This window comes from Austrofundulus limnaeus, unplaced genomic scaffold, assembly GCF_001266775.1.
Source record: "Austrofundulus limnaeus strain Quisiro unplaced genomic scaffold, Austrofundulus_limnaeus-1.0 Scaffold99, whole genome shotgun sequence".
Classification (NCBI taxonomy): domain Eukaryota; kingdom Metazoa; phylum Chordata; class Actinopteri; order Cyprinodontiformes; family Rivulidae; genus Austrofundulus; species Austrofundulus limnaeus.
In genome coordinates, this window is record NW_013952501.1 from 636,558 (window position 1) to 655,608 (window position 19,051).

The 19,051-nt window shown below is 38.7% G+C and overlaps 4 protein-coding genes across 11 annotated transcripts in view; 3 read left to right on the forward strand and 1 right to left on the reverse strand.

Moving 5' to 3' along the window:
• Window positions 1–4,076, forward strand: part of pds5a (PDS5 cohesin associated factor A) — a 20,391-nt gene extending 16,315 nt beyond the window's left edge. For 3 of the 4 annotated variants that reach the window (XM_014013241.1, XM_014013242.1, XM_014013243.1), the window contains exons 22-33: window positions 182–250; window positions 375–511; window positions 606–729; window positions 965–1,169; window positions 1,409–1,523; window positions 1,613–1,745; window positions 1,883–2,002; window positions 2,101–2,163; window positions 2,310–2,455; window positions 2,540–2,621; window positions 2,703–2,983; window positions 3,700–4,076. In XM_014013241.1, the coding sequence (XP_013868695.1) occupies window positions 182–250; window positions 375–511; window positions 606–729; window positions 965–1,169; window positions 1,409–1,523; window positions 1,613–1,745; window positions 1,883–2,002; window positions 2,101–2,163; window positions 2,310–2,455; window positions 2,540–2,621; window positions 2,703–2,983; window positions 3,700–3,703 (1,479 nt within the window). In that variant the 3' untranslated portion in view covers window positions 3,704–4,076. The remainder of the gene's footprint in view (window positions 1–181; window positions 251–374; window positions 512–605; window positions 730–964; window positions 1,170–1,408; window positions 1,524–1,612; window positions 1,746–1,882; window positions 2,003–2,100; window positions 2,164–2,309; window positions 2,456–2,539; window positions 2,622–2,702; window positions 2,984–3,699) is intronic. The other variant, XM_014013244.1, reaches the window with a different exon arrangement.
• A 125-nt stretch (window positions 4,077–4,201) lies between these two features.
• Window positions 4,202–8,666, reverse strand: ube2kb (ubiquitin-conjugating enzyme E2Kb (UBC1 homolog, yeast)). 3 transcript variants are annotated; one of them, XM_014013250.1, is made up of 7 exons: window positions 8,372–8,666; window positions 7,486–7,579; window positions 7,331–7,389; window positions 6,540–6,622; window positions 6,356–6,455; window positions 6,050–6,178; window positions 4,202–5,965 (listed from the first exon to the last, which is right to left on the reverse strand). In XM_014013250.1, the coding sequence occupies exons 1-7, from the start codon at window positions 8,432–8,434 to the stop codon at window positions 5,891–5,893; spliced, it is 603 nt and encodes a 200-aa protein (XP_013868704.1). In that variant the 5' UTR covers window positions 8,435–8,666; the 3' UTR covers window positions 4,202–5,890. The 3 variants fall into 3 exon arrangements, with proteins under 3 accessions (XP_013868704.1, XP_013868705.1, XP_013868703.1); XM_014013251.1 differs by lacking the exon at window positions 8,372–8,666 and adding an exon at window positions 8,155–8,239; XM_014013249.1 differs by lacking the exon at window positions 8,372–8,666 and having other exon boundaries at window positions 7,486–7,672.
• On the forward strand, window positions 7,759–14,869 carry smim14 (small integral membrane protein 14). 3 transcript variants are annotated; one of them, XM_014013255.1, is made up of 5 exons: window positions 7,759–7,847; window positions 10,552–10,648; window positions 11,301–11,349; window positions 11,458–11,612; window positions 13,252–14,869. In XM_014013255.1, exons 2-5 carry the CDS (start codon window positions 10,574–10,576, stop codon window positions 13,288–13,290), a joined length of 318 nt encoding a protein of 105 aa, XP_013868709.1. In that variant the 5' UTR covers window positions 7,759–7,847; window positions 10,552–10,573; the 3' UTR covers window positions 13,291–14,869. The 3 variants fall into 3 exon arrangements, with proteins under 3 accessions (XP_013868709.1, XP_013868707.1, XP_013868706.1); XM_014013253.1 differs by lacking the exon at window positions 7,759–7,847 and adding an exon at window positions 8,170–8,256; XM_014013252.1 differs by lacking the exon at window positions 7,759–7,847 and adding an exon at window positions 9,523–9,664.
• A 1,024-nt stretch (window positions 14,870–15,893) lies between these two features.
• map9 (microtubule-associated protein 9) lies at window positions 15,894–19,032 on the forward strand (the record flags this gene model as incomplete). The annotated part of the gene is given in 10 exon segments (XM_014013247.1): window positions 15,894–16,170; window positions 16,262–16,352; window positions 16,442–16,945; window positions 17,049–17,209; window positions 17,794–17,902; window positions 17,981–18,045; window positions 18,119–18,180; window positions 18,271–18,439; window positions 18,695–18,781; window positions 18,871–19,032. Coding segments are annotated over 10 exon segments (1,485 nt in total), but the record flags the coding sequence as incomplete, so codon positions are not given.
• Between the last annotated feature and the right edge of the window lie 19 nt (window positions 19,033–19,051).

The window sequence follows — 19,051 nt, forward strand, 5'->3', positions numbered from 1 at the left end:
TATATGTATATACTGTATGTATATATACATGTATGTATGTGTATATGTATATGATGATGAAGAAACTAATATTAATTTCTGTTTTCTACTGAAGTAGCAATAAAAAAATTTAAAGGTAGAAAATGTTAGTTTTTATTGTCGAAGACTGCATTAAAAATGTGATTTGTTTCTGTGTCCTCAGACAGTGGGGAACAAAAACGGAAAGCTGTGGACCACAGATGAGGAAGTGTCTCCTGAGGTTTTAGCAAAGGTAAAAGGCATCAATAATATAAATTATATAAAAACTGACAAGGATTTTTTTCTTTTTGTTCTTAATAGAAACAAATATGTTTTAAAGAGACAAACACGTTTTTTTTTTTTCTTTGTTCCTTCAGGTTCAGGCCATCAAGCTTTTAGTGCGCTGGTTACTAGGAATGAAGAACAACCAATCCAAATCGGCAAACTCCACCCTACGTCTGCTGTCCGCCATGCTCGTGAGCGAGGGGGACCTCACCGAGCAGAAGAAAATCAAGTATCTCTTTTCCTTCACTCTAAACAATGAAGCTTTGTGGGTAATAGTAGACTATCAACTTACGGGTATTAATGTATTGTTTTTATTCTTACAGTAAATCAGACATGTCTCGTCTGAGGCTGGCAGCTGGAGCAGCCATCATGAAGCTGGCACAAGAACCGTGTTATCACGAAATCATCACACCTGAACAGTTTCAGCTCTGCGGCCTCGTTATAAATGTACGTTTCTCCAGGAACGTGACATTTGATCACAGAACTGAATGTGAATTATTTTTCCTGCTGTTTGTACAGTCATGTAAACGCAATAAATGTACATTATAGCTGCATAGAAAACAATTTGTTAGAATTGTTTATAATTTATCCTATCTGAAATTTAACTCTTTACGTCTTCCTTCAAATAGATTGTTCTGAGGGGCTTTTTTTAGGATCTAACTCTGCTGCTTTCTCCTGACAGGATGAGTGCTATCAGGTCCGACAGATCTTTGCACAGAAGTTGCACTTAGCTCTCGTCAAACTGCTGCTGCCCCTGGAGTACTTGGCTGTTTTCGCTCTGTGCGCCAAGGACCCGGTGAAGGAGCGCCGTGCCCATGCCCGACAGTGCCTCCTCAAGAACATCTCTGTCCGCAGAGAGTACATCAAACAGAACCCCCTCGCTCAGGGTCAGTGTTTTTCACGCTGAAACTAGACCCGTTCGTAACCAAGCATCTGTTTTAAAAAGACCACAGCAGAACAGTTCTGACACAGTAAAACCTTAGATTCACAGAGAATCTCAAACAGGAAGTAGTATTTGTATAATTCATTTTTAATAATCAAGTAACATCTCATATTGTATTGTTTGCTGTAGTTTGAGATCATCTTTTTCTTTTAAATCTTATTTAAAAGTTATTTTCCTCATCAGAAAAACTCGTCTCTCTCCTTCCCGAGTACGTGGTTCCCTACATGATCCACCTGCTGGCTCACGACCCAGACTTCACAAAACCACACGAGTACGAGCAGCTCAAAGACATCAAGGAGTGAGTGTGTTTTTATTGTTTCATGATGTCGCCTACACAAACCGCTCTAGTTTGGATATAACTGGTTTCAATACTCTTGTTTTGTTTAGGTGCCTGTGGTTTATGTTAGAAGTTCTGATGACCAAGAATGAGAACAACAGTCACGCTTTTCTCCGAAAGATGGCAGAGAACATCAAGCAGACAAAGGACGCTCAGTGTCCTGAAGACGTGAAGGCCAATGAGGTATGACGCGCCCGGCTTAAAGCCTTAGAGCATATAACACACGAGAGACAAACTGTTGTGTAGAATGTAGAAATTTTACATTTTATTTATTTATTTTTGGGCTAATTTTCAAAAGATGTAAACTACATTTGCTACAGAAACTGTACATCGTCTGTGACGTCGCTCTCTTCGTCATCGCCAACAAGAGCACAGCGTGTCACCTGGACTGTCCGAAGGAGCCCGTTCTTCCCTCAAATTTCTTTCTCGTACAGGACAAGGTAATGCACACACTTTTTTTATTTGAGGTGTGTAAATTTGTACTTTTTTACCTTTGTGCTACTAATAACTTTATCGTTACATTTTGTTTTTAAATCAGGACTTTAAAAATGATAAGGAGTACCTGATGGCAGAGATGAGACAAATGCTGCTCACTGGGAAGGTAAATGTTTTTTGTTGTTGTTTATTAAATTATACATTTGCAAAGGTCAGAGTTTCCATTGTACGAATGGTTTAATTTCATGTAGTGAAGCATTACAGGATGGAACTAGTTCATGCGCTATATGAAGTGGTACTTTGGTTTCACAGCCTAAACCAGCGCCGGTGTTGGCAACTGTCAACAAACCTCTGACGGTACTGGGGAGGAGGATCTTCAAGACCACCACAGCTTCAGACACAACCAGTAACACCAGCACTAACTCGTCTCCACTGATCTCAAACATCAACAAGAACAGGTGAACGCGCAGCACAAGCAATCAAGATTGTAGCAAAATCCTAAAAATGTATCCATTTTTCACCCGAGTTTTTAAATGTAACAGCAGTACTACCACGGAGTCATCGGAGAGTCGAGCGCAGGAAAACAACGAGAACCCGGTCATCAAGAACGTGGAGGAGAAGAAGGTAAACTGGAACAAGAGGCACGTCTCGTCCGACTTCATCCACTGCCGTCTTTACTCAGATCTTCCTCTGCGTCTTTTTCAGGACGCGCCCAGTCAGAAAGCGCCCAGTCAGAAAACGCCCAGTCAGAAAGCAGCTCCCGACGCCGGGACAGAAGCGTCGCCGGTCAAACGACGGGGCCGCCCTCCTAAAGCCCCCGGTGCTTCTGCGGCAGTGGAAAAAGAAGGAACGGTGGCACCGGCTGGCGGCGGAGCTGGGAGGGGCAGGAAGAGGGCAGCTGACGCATCCGCAGACGCAGTCAACACCAAGACATCAAAACAGCAGCAGAACGATGAAGGGACAAAGAGACAGATTGATCTGCAGAGGTAAAAGTGGGAAAATGAGCGAAGTTGTGACAAAAATAAAAGCACCATCTCGGTAGCTTAGCCTCGGTCTGGTTGGCTAGGATCAGGAAAGTTGGATGCATCAGATGTACTATCTTTTGTTTCCTTTTTTCAGCAGGCCCTTTGCAAGCAGAGAGAATAACAGAAAGCATCAAAAGAAAACAGATGTAGGGACAGTTGGCTTCCTCCTCCTTCCTGGCAGCGAGGGAGAAACCGTGATTAAGTTGGAGTTCAGCACAGGGACAGTCCAGCTGTGCACGTGGCCAGGATGCCAGGACTTCATAAGAGATGAAGCTCTGACAGGCAGGGAGGCAGGTGGACTGGTACTGAAAACATTTAATACAAGATAGCTATGTTAGGAGTGGGACTCTTTAGGCACCTCACGGTTTGATTTGATTATAATTCAGAGATCTGCCCTGTGACTATGAACTGATGATCGATGCGTCCATAATCACACAAACCCAGACTGTACAATCTTTGACCTAAAAGAAACAAAACATTTTGCTCTGTGCTGCAGAAGGAAAACATTTTCATTTAAATTAGGGTCCTTGTAAAGCAGATATTTAGCTGCACTTTTCATTGTGCTTGTTAACTGATTGTTGTAGTTTAATCATTATTGATGCCATTTATCAGCTTTATGATTTTTTTTAAATGTGTCTGAGTAGTTTGTTTGACACTGGTGTTGACCTGTTTTTCAGGTAAAGAAAAATGGGCGAAGGTGAAGTCAGGACTGCAGCGAATGGACCGAAACTTTCCTCAAACCTTCCCGACTCCCTGCGTTCAAGCTCCTCTGACTCTTAAAGCTTTCTTGGAAATATTATGGACCTTTCTTAAAACAAATATACAAACACGTGCACACACACTGACATCCTAGAAGGTTTAAAAACAACTTGTAGTCATCAATTGAAGCTCTCTGTATGTAGGTCTTACTCAGAAACATTTTTTTTTCCTTTGTGTTTGTTGCTCTTTGCTTCTTTTGTGGAGCCATTTTTAAGAAAACAAAACAGAATGGACATTTTACAAACGTTTTAATCTGGTAATGATTGTTGCTTATTAAATTCCCTGGAAAAAAAAATCTTTTGAGTCCCGATGTTTTCCTCCTTACATCTGTGCCACTGTTTTTTATTTCAAGCTCGCTTGTTTTAGTTTTGATATTTTGGAAACTTTTACATGAAATTCAGAAACACAAGTTTTTTTTTCTTTTTTAATCAAAGAAAACATGACAGTCACAATAAATAACCATGCTCTTTGTACTGCTGATGCTTGCTTCCAAGAAAAAGGAACCGAGTCTCTATCCAAATGGAGAAACTTGAGATGCAACAGCCCCCCCTTTTTTTCCTGTTAAATACTTGGTCGTCGTGCAACATTATTTGCGGTTTGAACAGCGGGAAGACTTGGTTGAGGCGGCCTTCGTCTCTTGCTTTCTCGTACAGAAATGTAGATTGGCAACTAATAGTGCACTTCAGCGATTACGTCATGTCACTTTATAAAGACCTAATCCCAGCTATGTACACATGGAGGCTGTGCCTTCTACCTGCCTCCAAATCCTTTTTGGCGCTGGCTGTGAACCTTATGCAGAGTCGACAGAGACAACTTGCACATTAACTCCCGCGTCGTAATGAGCTGTAAAGGACCGAGCTGCAGGTCAACTGAAGGGGAAATATCTTCAAAAATAAATGGCTCTTTGTTAGCGTGCCTGCGCACCCCTTTTCTGCTCTGCTTGTACCGTTAAAAAAAAACATTTTAAACTCAACCTGCAACAGATTAATAAGAGTTCCAGCTTTTCGTTCTGGCTGTGTACTAAAGCACATTTGGGAATACATCGTCTTTACTCCTTTATATATGGCCAACAGTTTAGCTGAGTGATACGTGTTCTGTTGAGGGTCGACTTTTAATCTGCTCTGAGATAAAGGAAACTTAAAACAGTTCGTAACAGAGGGGTAAAACTTTCTGGTAACTCCTTTAAAACAATTTCTACTTGGCAGCTTTCTGAACAAAAGATCTGGCGTCTTGACATTTAAAAGGTTGTTGACCTGGAAACGCATCAGTTACATCATTTGAAGGCTAAACAAGCACAGGCCTGATTTGGCTTTAGGGACAGGATTTTGGTTTTGTCACTTCAACATAACGTCTTTAAAAAAAAAAAAAGAGGGCGTCTCGTGGATCAAATTGATAAAAACATCTCAATATACAGTAAGGTAGGCATAGTTTATATTTAAAATAATTTGTTTTACAATGTCATCCGTGTAAGAAAAAAAGGATACTACCATTATAGTTTCAAATTTACACGCAGCTATATACAGATAACTTTCTTTTGAGCATGAGTGCAAATGTAGAAGGATGTTGGACACAAACCTCTGCTGTAGGCGGCGACACGGATGATGAAACTCGAGGGGGGAAAAAAGCCAGCATGTCGTCCCTGCACAACACTATCCTGTCAAGTATATTTAATCCACAAACTTACAATCCAACTCACTACTGAGAGAACTGTGTGCCGGACTACATTTGCATTTTACCCTGCAAACAACCAGGTCGTGTAGATCACAGGTCAGAGGGATAAAAAAACACCAGCAAATTAAATTCATGGGGTGGGCGTTGAAGACTAGATGAATGAACGGTTTCTTGTTTAACGAGTGCACACGTCTAAGTGGAGAGGGAGTAAAGAGCCTCGGTACGACGAGATCAGACAGGCAACAGGGTGGTTGACACGTTGGCAACGATGGTGCAGAGTCTGTAGCAAACTAAAGTTGGAGAGGAAGGCGGCTCGGGCTGTTGTGTCGAACGTGAGGAGGTGTTGATCTGTTCAACTAAACGTAACGGTGGAATGGTGCCGGGAGGAGTCGATGCTGTGATGAGAAGTTTTGGATCCTCGCACCCGGACAGCGGGCTTCAGTTGCTGAGGAGCAGTTCTGTCGCCGTCTCCACGTCCCAGGATTTCGAGGATAAGGCTGCTATTACTGCGTTCTGAAAACGAGAGAGAGAGAGAGGGTAAAATTCCTCTGCAGAACTTTCACAGCAGTTAAACCGAAACGAGGAAGAAGGACCCACCTTTTCAAAGCCCATGGCACAGAGTTTGTCTATTTTCCGTGTATAGTCGGGACTGGAGATGGGCGCGCCGGCGTAGACGTGCGACCACAGCCTAGCAGTCTGTTTGAACATTTCTGGGTTCTGCTTGTACTAAGAATCCAAAAACAGAAAATACAGAACAAGATGTCAGCAAACAAAGAGAACACAGAATAAAACATTAGCTACTCCCAAGGTTTTTGTTGTTTCCTTGGTTTAGAAATAACTTATTTGCTTTCCGAGCCTATGAAGTTCAACTACAGATGTGAGCAATAATATGGTTTTTCCCACCTGGTTTGCAACTACAGCATCCTGTGGATCATCTGGTTCTGCTGCTGCAAGAAGAGCCTGTAGAGACAACAGCACTGTCCGCAGGGTCATGGCAGCTGCCCTGAGTCAGACAGATTAAACATGACAACAGGTAAGTAAACACATCTGAATGCAACAGATCACAGTTTAGATGGTTCTCACTCACCACTGGTCTTTTAAAATATCCAGACATATTGCTCCTGTCACTGAACTGATATTAGGATGCCAGATCTTGGTAATAAAGCGCACCTAAAAATAGAATAATAAAAGCTTATCAGTCAGAATTCAGGAAAGGAAAGAGATTACAAAGTATGGATTTGTAAGTTAACTTTTTTATTAATGTTTTTCTAACAATACAACGTTGACTGTGTGTTTTTTAAAGTCATTACCTAGCATTACATACAACATGTTAGACAAACAGTTTGCTTGCTGAGTCACTGCAATTTGTCAAATGCAAATTTAAAGCTAATTTTATTAGAATTATTTTACATGTTAACATCAGAAACTGATTTGGAGTCAACCCAATTCAAAATAGCCGTCACGGTTAATATTAAAAGCACAAAAATAGCTACAACTCTGTCAAAACCTCTCACGAACCACTAGACTGATTTAAAAGAAACTTTCAGAAAGGGATTTTTGAGTTGATTCAACTTAACATGGCCACCACCCGCTAATCAACGTAAACACAAAAATAGCTACAACGCCATCAGTTTTGCGTTTACTGAGCTAAAGTTTGACCTGGTAGTAGATAAGAGTCGTTCACAACACACTGAGCATCACATCCCTCATCATAAGATGATGTTTTTACTTTAAAACTCTAACACATGGGGTGGCAAATATAGTGCCAGAAAACACACAAACACACACACACACACACACACACACACACACACACACACACACACACAAATAACTTGTTATTTAAAAAGAACTGCTGAAAGACATTTTGGAGCGTACCTTTGGTGGGTTAAACGGATACGTTTCTGGAATTTTTATTTCAAGCTGATATCTACCACCTTGGAAAAGAAATGAAACAGATAAGCAGGCCAAATCACAACATTTAAGTGTTATTTTTATATATAAATATATATAAATCAGGTGTATGACAGTACCTTCATAAGGAGTATCTGGAGGTCCTGCTATCTCCCCTCTCAGCTCTGTGAAGTTCTCATTTACCAGATCAACTTTAATCTGGTTCTTACTTGTCTGAGGATTGGGGCAAACAGAAACACATTTTAATATGGTCACAAGTCTCTCATTTTGACTGGTGTCCATTAGCCACAGGTCAGCTTTTTACATGTGAAGCCTCTGACAGTGTGACTGATACAGAACAATTGTAATTTTTCCGCAAATTAACACCAGGTGTGCTCCAGGTTGATCCACTGGGACATCCATGTTAGCATTACCTGCTAATGGAGCAAAAAGCAAGTTAGTTTTCTAACAAGTCACCAATAACTGGACCTGACAAGCAAACGTAAGACATGATTACATTTTATAAATCACATCTAACGCTCCGCGCTGAAGCAAACAACATAGTTTGTTTCGGACTACTTCACAGCACAGCGCGACATGCTAACGCTAACAACAAATGAGGTTTCGCTTAGCGAGCTAAAGCTGCCACGCAGAGCTAATTCAATAAATAAAGACCAGCCGCCAGATCTGGGCTACGAATGGTCACTGTGTGCTGGGTTTAGCTAGGTAAATTACTCAAAAGTATGCAGCGTTGTCGGGCCTGTCAGCTGACAAAGCTCGAGTCCCCGGTGTTTCCTGAACACACCCACCTGACACAACAGGAGAGCTCCGAGCATTTACGAGGCTAAGCTAGCTAAAGTTCTAATTGTTCGGGCCTGACCTGCTGCGTTACAGAATCGGGACTTCACCAGGTAAAATTGCTCTCTCCTTACAGCAACTGTGCGATTTAATTAAATTAAAACCAATCCCATAGAAGGGACGGAATAGGACCGATAATATATATATATAGTAATATAATAAACGCACCTCTTCGCTTTTGAGAACTTCTTTGAACTCTCTCTTGATCCTTTGGACTGCGATGTTAGCCATTGCTGTGTGCCTGCTGAGCTGCTGCTGCCTCTGAGGTAGACCCGGGGCTTCACCCGGTGTGTGTGTCTGTGGAGGAGGAGGAGGGGGTGGTGGTGACTAATCTCTGCTTTTTATTAAAGCAGCTCCTTTCGATTTCACTGTCCACCACTTGTTTTCACCTCAGCCTCGGTCCAGAACATGCTGCTTTCAAAGCATGGCAGCTGCTGCATGGAGCACAAGCTGGAACCTTCAGAATAACACGCGCGCGCATGCACGCACACATCTGGTTTAAACACAAGTCAGGATTTTTATTAATTTTTTACACCAGACTCTGATATCATAGAGTGACTTTATTCATTGTTTATCTCTTAGGTTTAGTGTTTTATTAACTAGAAGCAAACCAGACAAAAAAATGTATTGATTTACCCATAAAATTGTAAAATGGCCACATAAACATTTTATGATTTTTAGATATTTCAAATTTAGTGTTTTTTTTTTCTTTTTACTGGTAGGACTGCTATTTTTTGTATCTTTAATTCTATTCCTATTATTCAGAAGGTCATTTTCATTATTGGCATGTAAAGATAGAACAAAGTAAGAATGACATAAACAACAAATTCAGTAATGCTACCATGGCCAACTAACTTAATTTAATATTTGGAAAATTTTGTAGTGTACTTTTGTTAGAGGCACAGTAGATATCCAGGTGTAATTAACAATCATACCAAAGGGGAATGAAGAAACAACTCTCTATTCAAATAAATTACTTGGTGACACTGAGTCAAAATGTAAATAAATAAATAAATAAAATATGAAGGGCCACGGTTTTTATAAAATCTGGACACCTAAAACAGAAGTAGTCAACTCATTTTCCTTGGATAATGTGTTCTCTGACCATAAATTTAGTTACACAATGGAACAGATGTTTCATGTACTGTTTGTTTACTATCCAGATGAGAGATAGTTGTCGTGATGTGATTGGTTAAAATGACTCGTCTATCAAACAGTCAGACCAATGACAGACGGTTATCTTGCGAATGTATTCATGTGGGAGGCGGGTCTGGGAATGGAAGGCGCTGATTGGCTGACTGACCGACGATTGGCTCACGTGGCTTAACAAACAAAACAAGGAGCGGTGGCTGGATGACATGTCTGCTGCTTGACGGCGTTTATTGGCGACAGCTTGGCTGCAAGCAGGGCAGCTTGGGCCCTCTAAAGAAACGCACTATTTCTGAAAATCACGAAGCTCAAGTAAGTCGTCGTGTTGTTATGTCTACAGCCACATATTTTCCTTATGACTCATCAAATGTAAAAAAAAAAAAAAAAAGGCTCGAGATAGACTGAGGAAGCTAGTTCAGCTAAATGTTCCTGAGAGCGCAGCTGGTTGAAAGTAATGATTCCTGCTTTCGGAGCTCAGTTTTAGCTGTGTTGAGATTATCCTACTAGTTCCTGTTCAGATGTTAGCAGCTAAAAGTAAGTTAAAATGTAAAACACCAGCATCAAACCATAAACAACCACTCAATGTTCAGATCAAATGAGTGCCACATCCTCCCACTTCATGTCAGGAAGAGCAAATCAGTTGAAACATCTACTTCTTTTATATTGTCACATCCAAAATTACCTGCATGTGTTTTAGGCTCCTGGGGATTTTCAGAAATCCTAAAACTCTATAACTCTTTATATGTTTTATTTCAGGCATGAGTAGTCCTCTTAATTTCTCCTATTTCACCCGTGAAGATTAAATTTGTGCTGGAAAGCCATAAAACCAAGGGATGAGTAAAAACTGGACCATACTAAATTTAATCTAAATACTCTAAACATACCTTTATATCAAACTGTGATAATTTCAAACATAATTGTGCAGCAGAGTTTGTTTTAATTAGCCATACATCAAAAAGTCAGTAAAGAGTTTTAAAACTCTGTGCTGACCTATAAATTCACTTAAAATTGCTTTAATGTCAACATGCATCAAGAGTTTCCTGATTGTCCCAGGCTGCGCAGTCTCCTCCCACTAATTCTGTGTGTCGGTGTGTATATGTGTGTGTGTGAAACATCAAAACAGCACAGCATTGTGGAGAAGCAGCCTTGGGTTTCTCACCGTGTTCATGTTCGTTCTAACTGCAGCTCTTCTGTTTCAGGGTGGATATTTTCCGGTGAGAAATGGCCGAGGGAGGCTTTGACCCTTGCGAGTGTATCTGCACTCAGGAGTACGCTATGAGACGCCTCATCAACCTGGTAAGAAACATAACCGGGAGGCTTTTAAAATCTGGCAGGTTTGATGATGATGATGGTGACGATGACGAGGTTAAATTTAAAATGTAATTACAACAACTTTTAGTTTAAAAGTAAATGAAAATATTTTTAAAAGGAGCAATAAGGAAATAAAAAGTTATCGAGTGACACTGGAAAAGCACATCCTGGTTCCTGTTGTGTGTTTGTTTTTGGAGCACAGCCCTACAGTGACATTTTGCTTTCCCTGCCACACTTAAATACCAGTATTTGTTCTTGTTGGTTGATTCTGGCTCAGCTCTACTCTCAAAGATAAGATCAGAGTTAAAATAAAAGAGAAACCTCTCATCACTTTTGGCTCAGTTTTCAGGTGACCTCGTTTTCTTTTTGTACGCAGGTGTAACTTGCATGGCAGGTTGCGGTTGGCTGTGAGCTTGAAGCCACTCTGAGCTCTCTGATTTGCTTATCACATTAAAGGGTGTTGTCTAAACGAACAGGAGTCCTAATGGAGCTTTTATGACTGATATTTCAGCAAACAATAGCAGAAATTCTCAGTGTTTGTGATGTCATGTTATAATTGGCAGTGCCTGTTTTTCTTCTTTCATGAGTGTTGATGATTTGAGATAAATTTGTCTTTTGATCTGTCTTTTTGTTTCAGCTGAGACAGTCTCAGTCCTACTGCACGGACACAGAATGCCCTCAAGAGTGTACGTAATCCCTCTGCGTGATGTGCTTCGTATTACAACATGGCAACATCTGTGTTTTCATATGAGAAACGATCAGATCACGTGTGTGAATGTGTTGTTTCTGCACAGTGCCAGGACCCACTGGGCCAGGAGGTGGAGGAGGGGACCTGACCCTGTCCATGGTTCTGATGGGCTGGGTGGTGGTGGCCCTGGTCCTGTTTCTGCTGCGCCCATCCAATCTCAGGGGCCCACATCCTGCAGGAAAACCCTCTGGACCTCATCACGTCAGTACTGATCATACTCATTTCTCATGACAAATACGTGGTAACAAGCTGGAATGCTTTCAAATGTTTGCACCGCATGTATTATTAATTTGCTGAGATCACGGGAAATTAATACAAGCTTATTAAATGGATTTTAATACAGAGATAAAATATATAAATGTGTTATCTCAGCTACCACTACACCAAATTGGCTCAATCTCTGTAAAGTTGATTTAGTTATAGCCATTCTGGTGTTTTCTAAGTTTAGTTGGTAGTGGTGGCCATCTTGAATTGGGTGTGCTCTAAAAGATAATCAGTTACAATCTGGTACATTCAGTGTATGTCCTCAATGTTTCAGTAAAATACAGTATGTCTGGTGGTTTATAAGACATTCTGCTAAAAGATAAACAGACACATGCAGAAACATTACTGCCTGCCTTTACAGCAGGTGATAATAAAATAATTGACTTATTGGCCCAATAGGCAAAAAATAAATAGAAAAATTGCAACAGTAATAAAAAGTCCGACTTGTTCATAACCTTTGTTGGATATTTTTCCCATGAGAACTGTACTGCTCAGAAACTTTGAGCCCTCACTTTTTTTGTAAGCATTTGAACCAGTTTTAATTTTTTTTTATTTTGCATCAACCTTACTTCTTTTTTTTCTGAATAATAAAATGTATTAAAATTTAAACACTTATTTCATCTATACATTAATTATGTATAAAGAAATACTAATATCTAATTTCTATCACTCACCTGAAATCAACTTTGGTATAAAATGGTTCCTAAACTCTAAAGGACAACCAGAAATACTGCCTCATATCTGACAACTTGGCAAAACAACTTTAAAAGATTATAAAAGTCTGTCTCCTTAGGAAAAAACTAAATAAATGACCTGAAACTTCTTTTCTTAAACGGACAAAAGACTCTGGACTCAAGTGAGTAACGTGGGACACATACACACAATAAAAAGCAACGTGTTAGCGGCAGCTGACACACACGTTTCCCAAACCTGCTTTATCAAAGTTTTAGTAAGACTGTTCCTAATGCTTAATATCTTTGTGTAATCTAATCTCCCTAATCTATTCAAATATCTGATCTAATCTGTCTCAATATTCTTTAGCATTCTGTTCTTTTCCATCCAATTAAAACAGTCTGCTTTATCAAAAGTTCTCCGTAAATGTTATCTGAACAAAAAGCCTACATTTTGTGTTTTATAAACAAGGCTTAAGAGGAACAAATAATCTCCACCATTATGCAGATTTTGTTTGCATATTTGACAAAAAGACTAGTCACATGAGGTACAAACAGCTTTCCTGATAGAGGAGGAAAAACTGAGCATCAATTTACTGTTAATCATTTGAAGTCAGTAGCAACACATTTTAGCAGAGTAAGTTTGCTTTACATAGGTTTTTATGTATTTATTTATTTTTGCTTCTGAAAGAAATCAAACTGAAAATATTTTCTGAAAATATTCAGTCACAAAAACCGTCTTCAAATTGTTATATTAGTTGCCCAGAAAACAGATTTATTACTAATTTGGGATTGTCAAACACTATACATAAAAAAACTGACGTTTTATAATATTGTTGTAGTAATGTTTCAGGGATGTTGTGTTTTGGGTTCTAAACTTGTTTACCTTTCGTTTTGTTTTTTAGAGTGAAAGACGGGAACCTCCAGCACCACCTGTGGATTAACAGAGGAGCAGGACCACCAGCAACCATCAAGATGCTCAGACCAGGACAGCTGCAGCTCCCTGTCAGCCCTCACTAACATATCTCTTCGTTTTTCTTTCCATAGGATTGTCCAAACAAGTTGTTTTTTGTTCTGGTAACCGAAGCCCGACTGACACCCGCACAGGTTTTATAATCTTTCTGATATCCAAATAAAATATAAACCAAAATTATTATAAACTATAGAAAGTGAGCTGAAATAATTTCAGCAGGTTGACAATTGAGGCTAATTGCATAAATATCTTACAGGATAAACTGTGTTATATTTTGTTTATAACACAGGATTGACTGATAAAGCTGGTGTGTGGAGGTATCAGTTGGGCTTCTTTAGTTAGTTCAGAGTCTTTAATCAGAAGGTGTGTCAGGGTTTAAAGCTGGTCCCTCATCCCGGCTCTGCTGCTGACAAATACTTACAAAATGAAAAATGGTCCACAGGATGAGGGCAGAGGGGATCCAGGAAGTCCCCAATAAGTGTTTTTTTTTTCTTTGTCCCTGTTGTGTTCTTGAGTCTGAAACATTCCTGTCTTTCACTTTTTGAAAGTTTCGAACTATAAGTTACTGTAATAACGTCACATCACATCAGGTGTTGACAGTTTAATTAAACCAGCCCACTGACAGATCTTGCATCATTTCATGGTTTAAGCTCTATCAGAAACAGGTCAGGTCCACTTTATTAGCTGTCTTTATTGTCGTGAATGTTCTGCCCCTCCAAATATCATTTTGTTGTGGTGTGAGTGAGTGAAATGAAAAATTTATAGTCATTAAAATGTATTTCATACACATGGCACAGATACATTTAAAATAATATATGAACTAATATAGTTTATAATATGATTTCCAGTTTATAAACTTAGGCCAAACTAATTTTCATAAGATGATGTTTGCTTTTGATTCCTTTTGAAGATCTGAAATGCTGATTTATTGAATCTAAAAGAAGAAAAGCAACCCAAGGTGTCTGTTTCAGCTTCTGTATGATGCCAGATTATTTGAATTGAATGAGAATACATCTTTGAACAGTGCCAATCTGATTGTTTAGTAAAAGCATTTAGAGCACTTTATTCAGACCTTTTCCCCCCTTATTTTAGTGGGAACAGTTTTTCACTGTTTGCAGAGTCTTCTTCCCTTTTATCACAATATACAAGTAAACAGACATTCAGTCCAGAGTTACTGTCTGATCACTGATTTTACATTCTGCAGCTTTTCAAATTACATCTTTGCTTTGTCAGTAAACTGTAACTAGGTCTTTGGTTACCTCCAGAATGAATCTTATGCCAGACTTTTTTCTTTTAAATGGTTACTCTTTATTTTCATATCAACATGTGTCTTCCTTAGTAGTACTGCATCGTACCAGAGTTGGAAAAGCAGGGAACAGCTGTAACAATCATAGTCTTGAATTTTTGTATACAGTGATGAGGGAAACAGGACAATATCTCAGAGATTAAATTGTGAATTATTCAGTATCGAAGGAGACCTTGAATGAATCAAAGTAAAAGGGCTTCAACTATGCACTTTTCCTACAAGAAAATAAAAATCTAAATCTTTACCTCTTGTTTGTGTTTTTGTAATCTCATCCTTATCTTTCTTTATCATCATACCTCATAAGTTATTTAATTAAAAAAAATTTCACCGAAGTATATACAGAAGATTTAATCCTTTTCAAAGTTAGAGATGACCCGTGGCACAACTTTATTGGTCCAATGTCCATTAGGCAAAAGATATTTATTTTTTATGTATTTTGCTCTCAGAGGCTTTGACCAGGGTTAAATCATATAAAGAAGTAGAGCTGAAATTTTTAGTTGACTCATAATTTATTAAATATTTGTTATAGACTGGTAATGGTTTAGGTAAAAAAATAAATTAAACAAATTGTCAATTTTCAAACACAAGACTTATTTATTAATTAAACAAAACAAATTCACATACAAAAAATACATATCAAATAAAAATGAAAGGTAGCAGAAAGAAGAAAAAAATCTGCCCCTTTATGTAACAATGTTGTGGAAGAGGATTAGGGTCACAGAGTAAAAAAAACAACAGTTTTTTCCCCTAGATTCTGACTGTAATCTCAGAATTAGGAAAACGTCAGAATTCTGACAGTGATTGAAGATTTCTGATATTGAAGTCTGAACTTTTTTCTCAGAATTCTGACATTTTCCTAATTCTGAGATCAAAGTCAGAATTTAGAAGAAGAAAAAAACTTGTTTTTTGCTCTGTGGCCCTAATCCTCTTCCAGAACATTGTTACATAAATAAAAGTTTAAATTGGTGTATTTGAAAATTGACAGTTTAATTTATTTTTTATCTGAACTATTACCTAATCCTCTTCCACAACATTGTTACATAAAGGGGCAGATTTTTTTCTTCTTTCTGCTACCTTTCATTTTTATTTGATATGTATTTTTTGTATGNTGGCCCTAATCCTCTTACGTAAATATGACAATATATGGTTCTAAAAGTCATTGTTAGTCTGAAAACTTGCCGCAAAAAAATAAACAAATAAAAACAAAAAGTATATTCTGAGCATGCGCATTATGAAACCGGAAGTCTTGTCTCCCTGGTAAATGACAACAACTCCACTCCGTTAGCTCCTGAGGACAGGCTCCGTGAGGCTTTTTAATTATATGCTGTTATAAGAAGCAAATAGCAAATGCTGAACAGTAAAAGTTAGCATATCTTCTTTTTTTTGTAGAAGAAATGAAAGTTTAAAGGCTAAATAGCTGCAGCAAACACTAGCTGGCATGCTAATGTAGCAAAACATTGTGTTAGTGTGATGATGACAGATGAAGAGGTGACCACACTGGCGTATTCAAAAAGCCCCAAAACAGTAAAAAGAACAACATTTCAGGTAAGAGCTTTAAAAATAACACTAGTGTTAAATAATCCAAAAAGCCTATACACTATGAATAGATCTTTTAAATAAAACCTTTCTGTTTTAGGATGAACTTCAGGCAGCTGTGGTCTCCAGGGCAAGCAGAGCAAATGCAGAACAAATCTCTCATTGTAATAACATTGATGATGAAGAAGACGGTAAATCATCAGAGGATCTAAATACCAAAAAACTTTTTCATAAGAAAAGAATTACTCATTGATTCTCCTTTTATGTCCTGTGTTTTCAGATTTTTTGGACAAATTCCTCAATTCAAGAAAAAAGAGGAACGCGTTCAAGGCTGGAAAGAGTAAAGCAAAACTTCACACCTTCAACCTTTCAGATGAGGACGAAGACAAACTTAGCAGGCCAAAGAAAGTTTCCTTCCTGAAATCCCAAAGAAGCAGCGGCTCTGACTCAAAAGACAAAGCAGCTTCAGAGTCGCATGAAAACAAGTCTTCTGTAGTTGGACATGACAACAATCATGGCTCTTTTTCCTCCCAGCGCTCCATAAAAGTCAGTGAAGATAAAACCCAGGATGAAACCAGGAGTATAGAGCCTGCTGATCCTCAGCTTCCAGAAAAGACCTCAAGTCAGTCATATCAAACATCAGACGATACTCTGCCTTTACCTCCGCTGTCTGACGGCAGCATAGAGGAAGCGTCACGTCCAGAGGAGCAGAAGATAAATTCTGTGTTGGGAGAAACCTTTGAGGTTCCCTCAACATCTCCCCTTCACAACACTACTTCAGCTGGTCTGTGTTTTATATTGCGTTATTTTTTTAAAAAAAAATACCATACAATTGTTGTAGAAATATTATACTCTGATTACTGCTTTGTGTTGTTGTTTTTTTCCAGAGAGAGAGCCACCAAGACCCAAACCTCGACAAAGGACTCTCAGATTAAAACCATGTGTTACAGAAATGCCAGCCGAAGAAACTGCATCTCAGGATTTAAACTGGCCCCAGATGTCTTCTGCGTCGGCCCCCCTGCCCACTGATACATCCAGCAATATTGATGTAAGTAAATTAAATCTGTGTGTTTATTTCACAGATCAGCTTTCTGGTCTTTAAAATGACTGTGACATCAAATTTTTTTGCAATAAACTTGGATGTATTTTTGGAAAGATAGCATTGATAAAATATTGCAAAACTAATTTCACGCCGCTGAGACGAACAGTTGTTGAGATATTTGCGCGTGAAGAAACAGGAAGTGATGTCAAAGGGGACCGTCTGCTTGTGAACAGAGCATCGTTACAACAGCTAACAACACAGACTGTAGAGCAGAATCTGATGTTTCTTTAGATTAATTTTAGTCACTATCAAAGAGAGATGAAGTTTAAGTAATATTGTTTTAATAAACAAAGACCAGAGAGATTATTTTCTTATTGAGTTCCCCTTTGATGTCACTTCCTGTTTCACTTTTACTGAGCCAAATTCAAAAGAAAGTAGGCCTTTTATGTGACAAAATGGGTAAAATCATGTGTATTATGCCAATTTTCTTAAGTATAAAGATGTTTTCTTTGACTTTTTGTATTTGAATGATGTCACAGGAACTTTAAGTTGCAAAGTAAATACGTTTTGTTTGTCATGTTTGATGATAGTGGACAGATGGAGATCACCCCGTTTCACCCGGTCTCAGCAAGTCCTCTTCAAATAAGAGTGAACAGTCACAACTTTTGACTAAATCCACATTGGATTCAAGCTCCAGAGGTAATTCCTGGTCATTTCTTTTGTGCTATAAAATTATTAGCATGAGATCATCCTCTAATATTTGTTTTATGGTTTTAGATGCCTTTATATCTGATGACAGCAAAGAGGCAGAGAAAAACTACTCATCGTTTGAAGAATTTAGTGTAAGACAAGCCCTCCATTGCTCATCATGACTCAGTCTTTTATAAATCCCTAATCTGTTTATTCTTCTGTCAGGGATGCTCAAGAGAAATCTCAAATCAACTCTCCCAAACCCCTGATAAATCACTGGACACCATGTGAGTATGCAGGTTAAGCTAATCCTTATAATGTATGAAGCACAAAGATAATTAACCATCAGTTTGGGATTTTTTTTCTTATATTATTAGGGCATCTACTCCTCACTCTAAAACCAGCAAGAGGGCTCACAGTGTGTGCTCCAAAAAGGTGGAATCAAGGTACTTAGGGACTCTCAAAATTCTGGACCGTAAAGTCTCCCTACAGGAGTCTGAGCCACAAGCGGCAGAATCGCTCAGGGCAGCTGTTTATCAGGTCAGAGTGAGTCTGTCTTGTCATTTTTAGCATCACAAGAGTCCACTCTGCTTGAGTTTTAGGTCTGAATGGTGTTTCTTTCTCCTACTTGAATAACTGAGGTAGCATGTTGATAACGCCTGCAGTTTTAGGCCAATTAAAAATAGTCTGTTAGTGTCCGTAGTGTAGAAATGAAAAATCTGTATATTTATGTTACCCTTTATTATTATTATTATTATTATTATTAATAATATTAAATAAAACTCCTCATGCTCTTAACAGGAATGGCTGAAAAAGAAAAGAGAAACAACTAGACAAATCAAAGAGCTGAAGAAGAAAGAGCAGCTTTTAAAAGAAAAAGAAAAGCAGGTGATTGTCACTTACCATCCCTGAAGAATACAATAAAAATACAGTTCACGGTTAGGCACATCGTTAACTATATTTCTGTCAACTAACAGGAAGAAGAGTCTAAAAAGGAAGACGCCGTCGCCTCCTATGAAGCTTGGAAAGAAAAAAAAGCAGAAAGCCTCAGAGCGAAGGCAAAAGAAAGGAATGAAAGGATTAGAAAAGAGCAACAAGCAACTGAAGAGAAACAAGAGAAAAGACAGTCTGCTAAACAGGTACAAAGCTTATTTATGC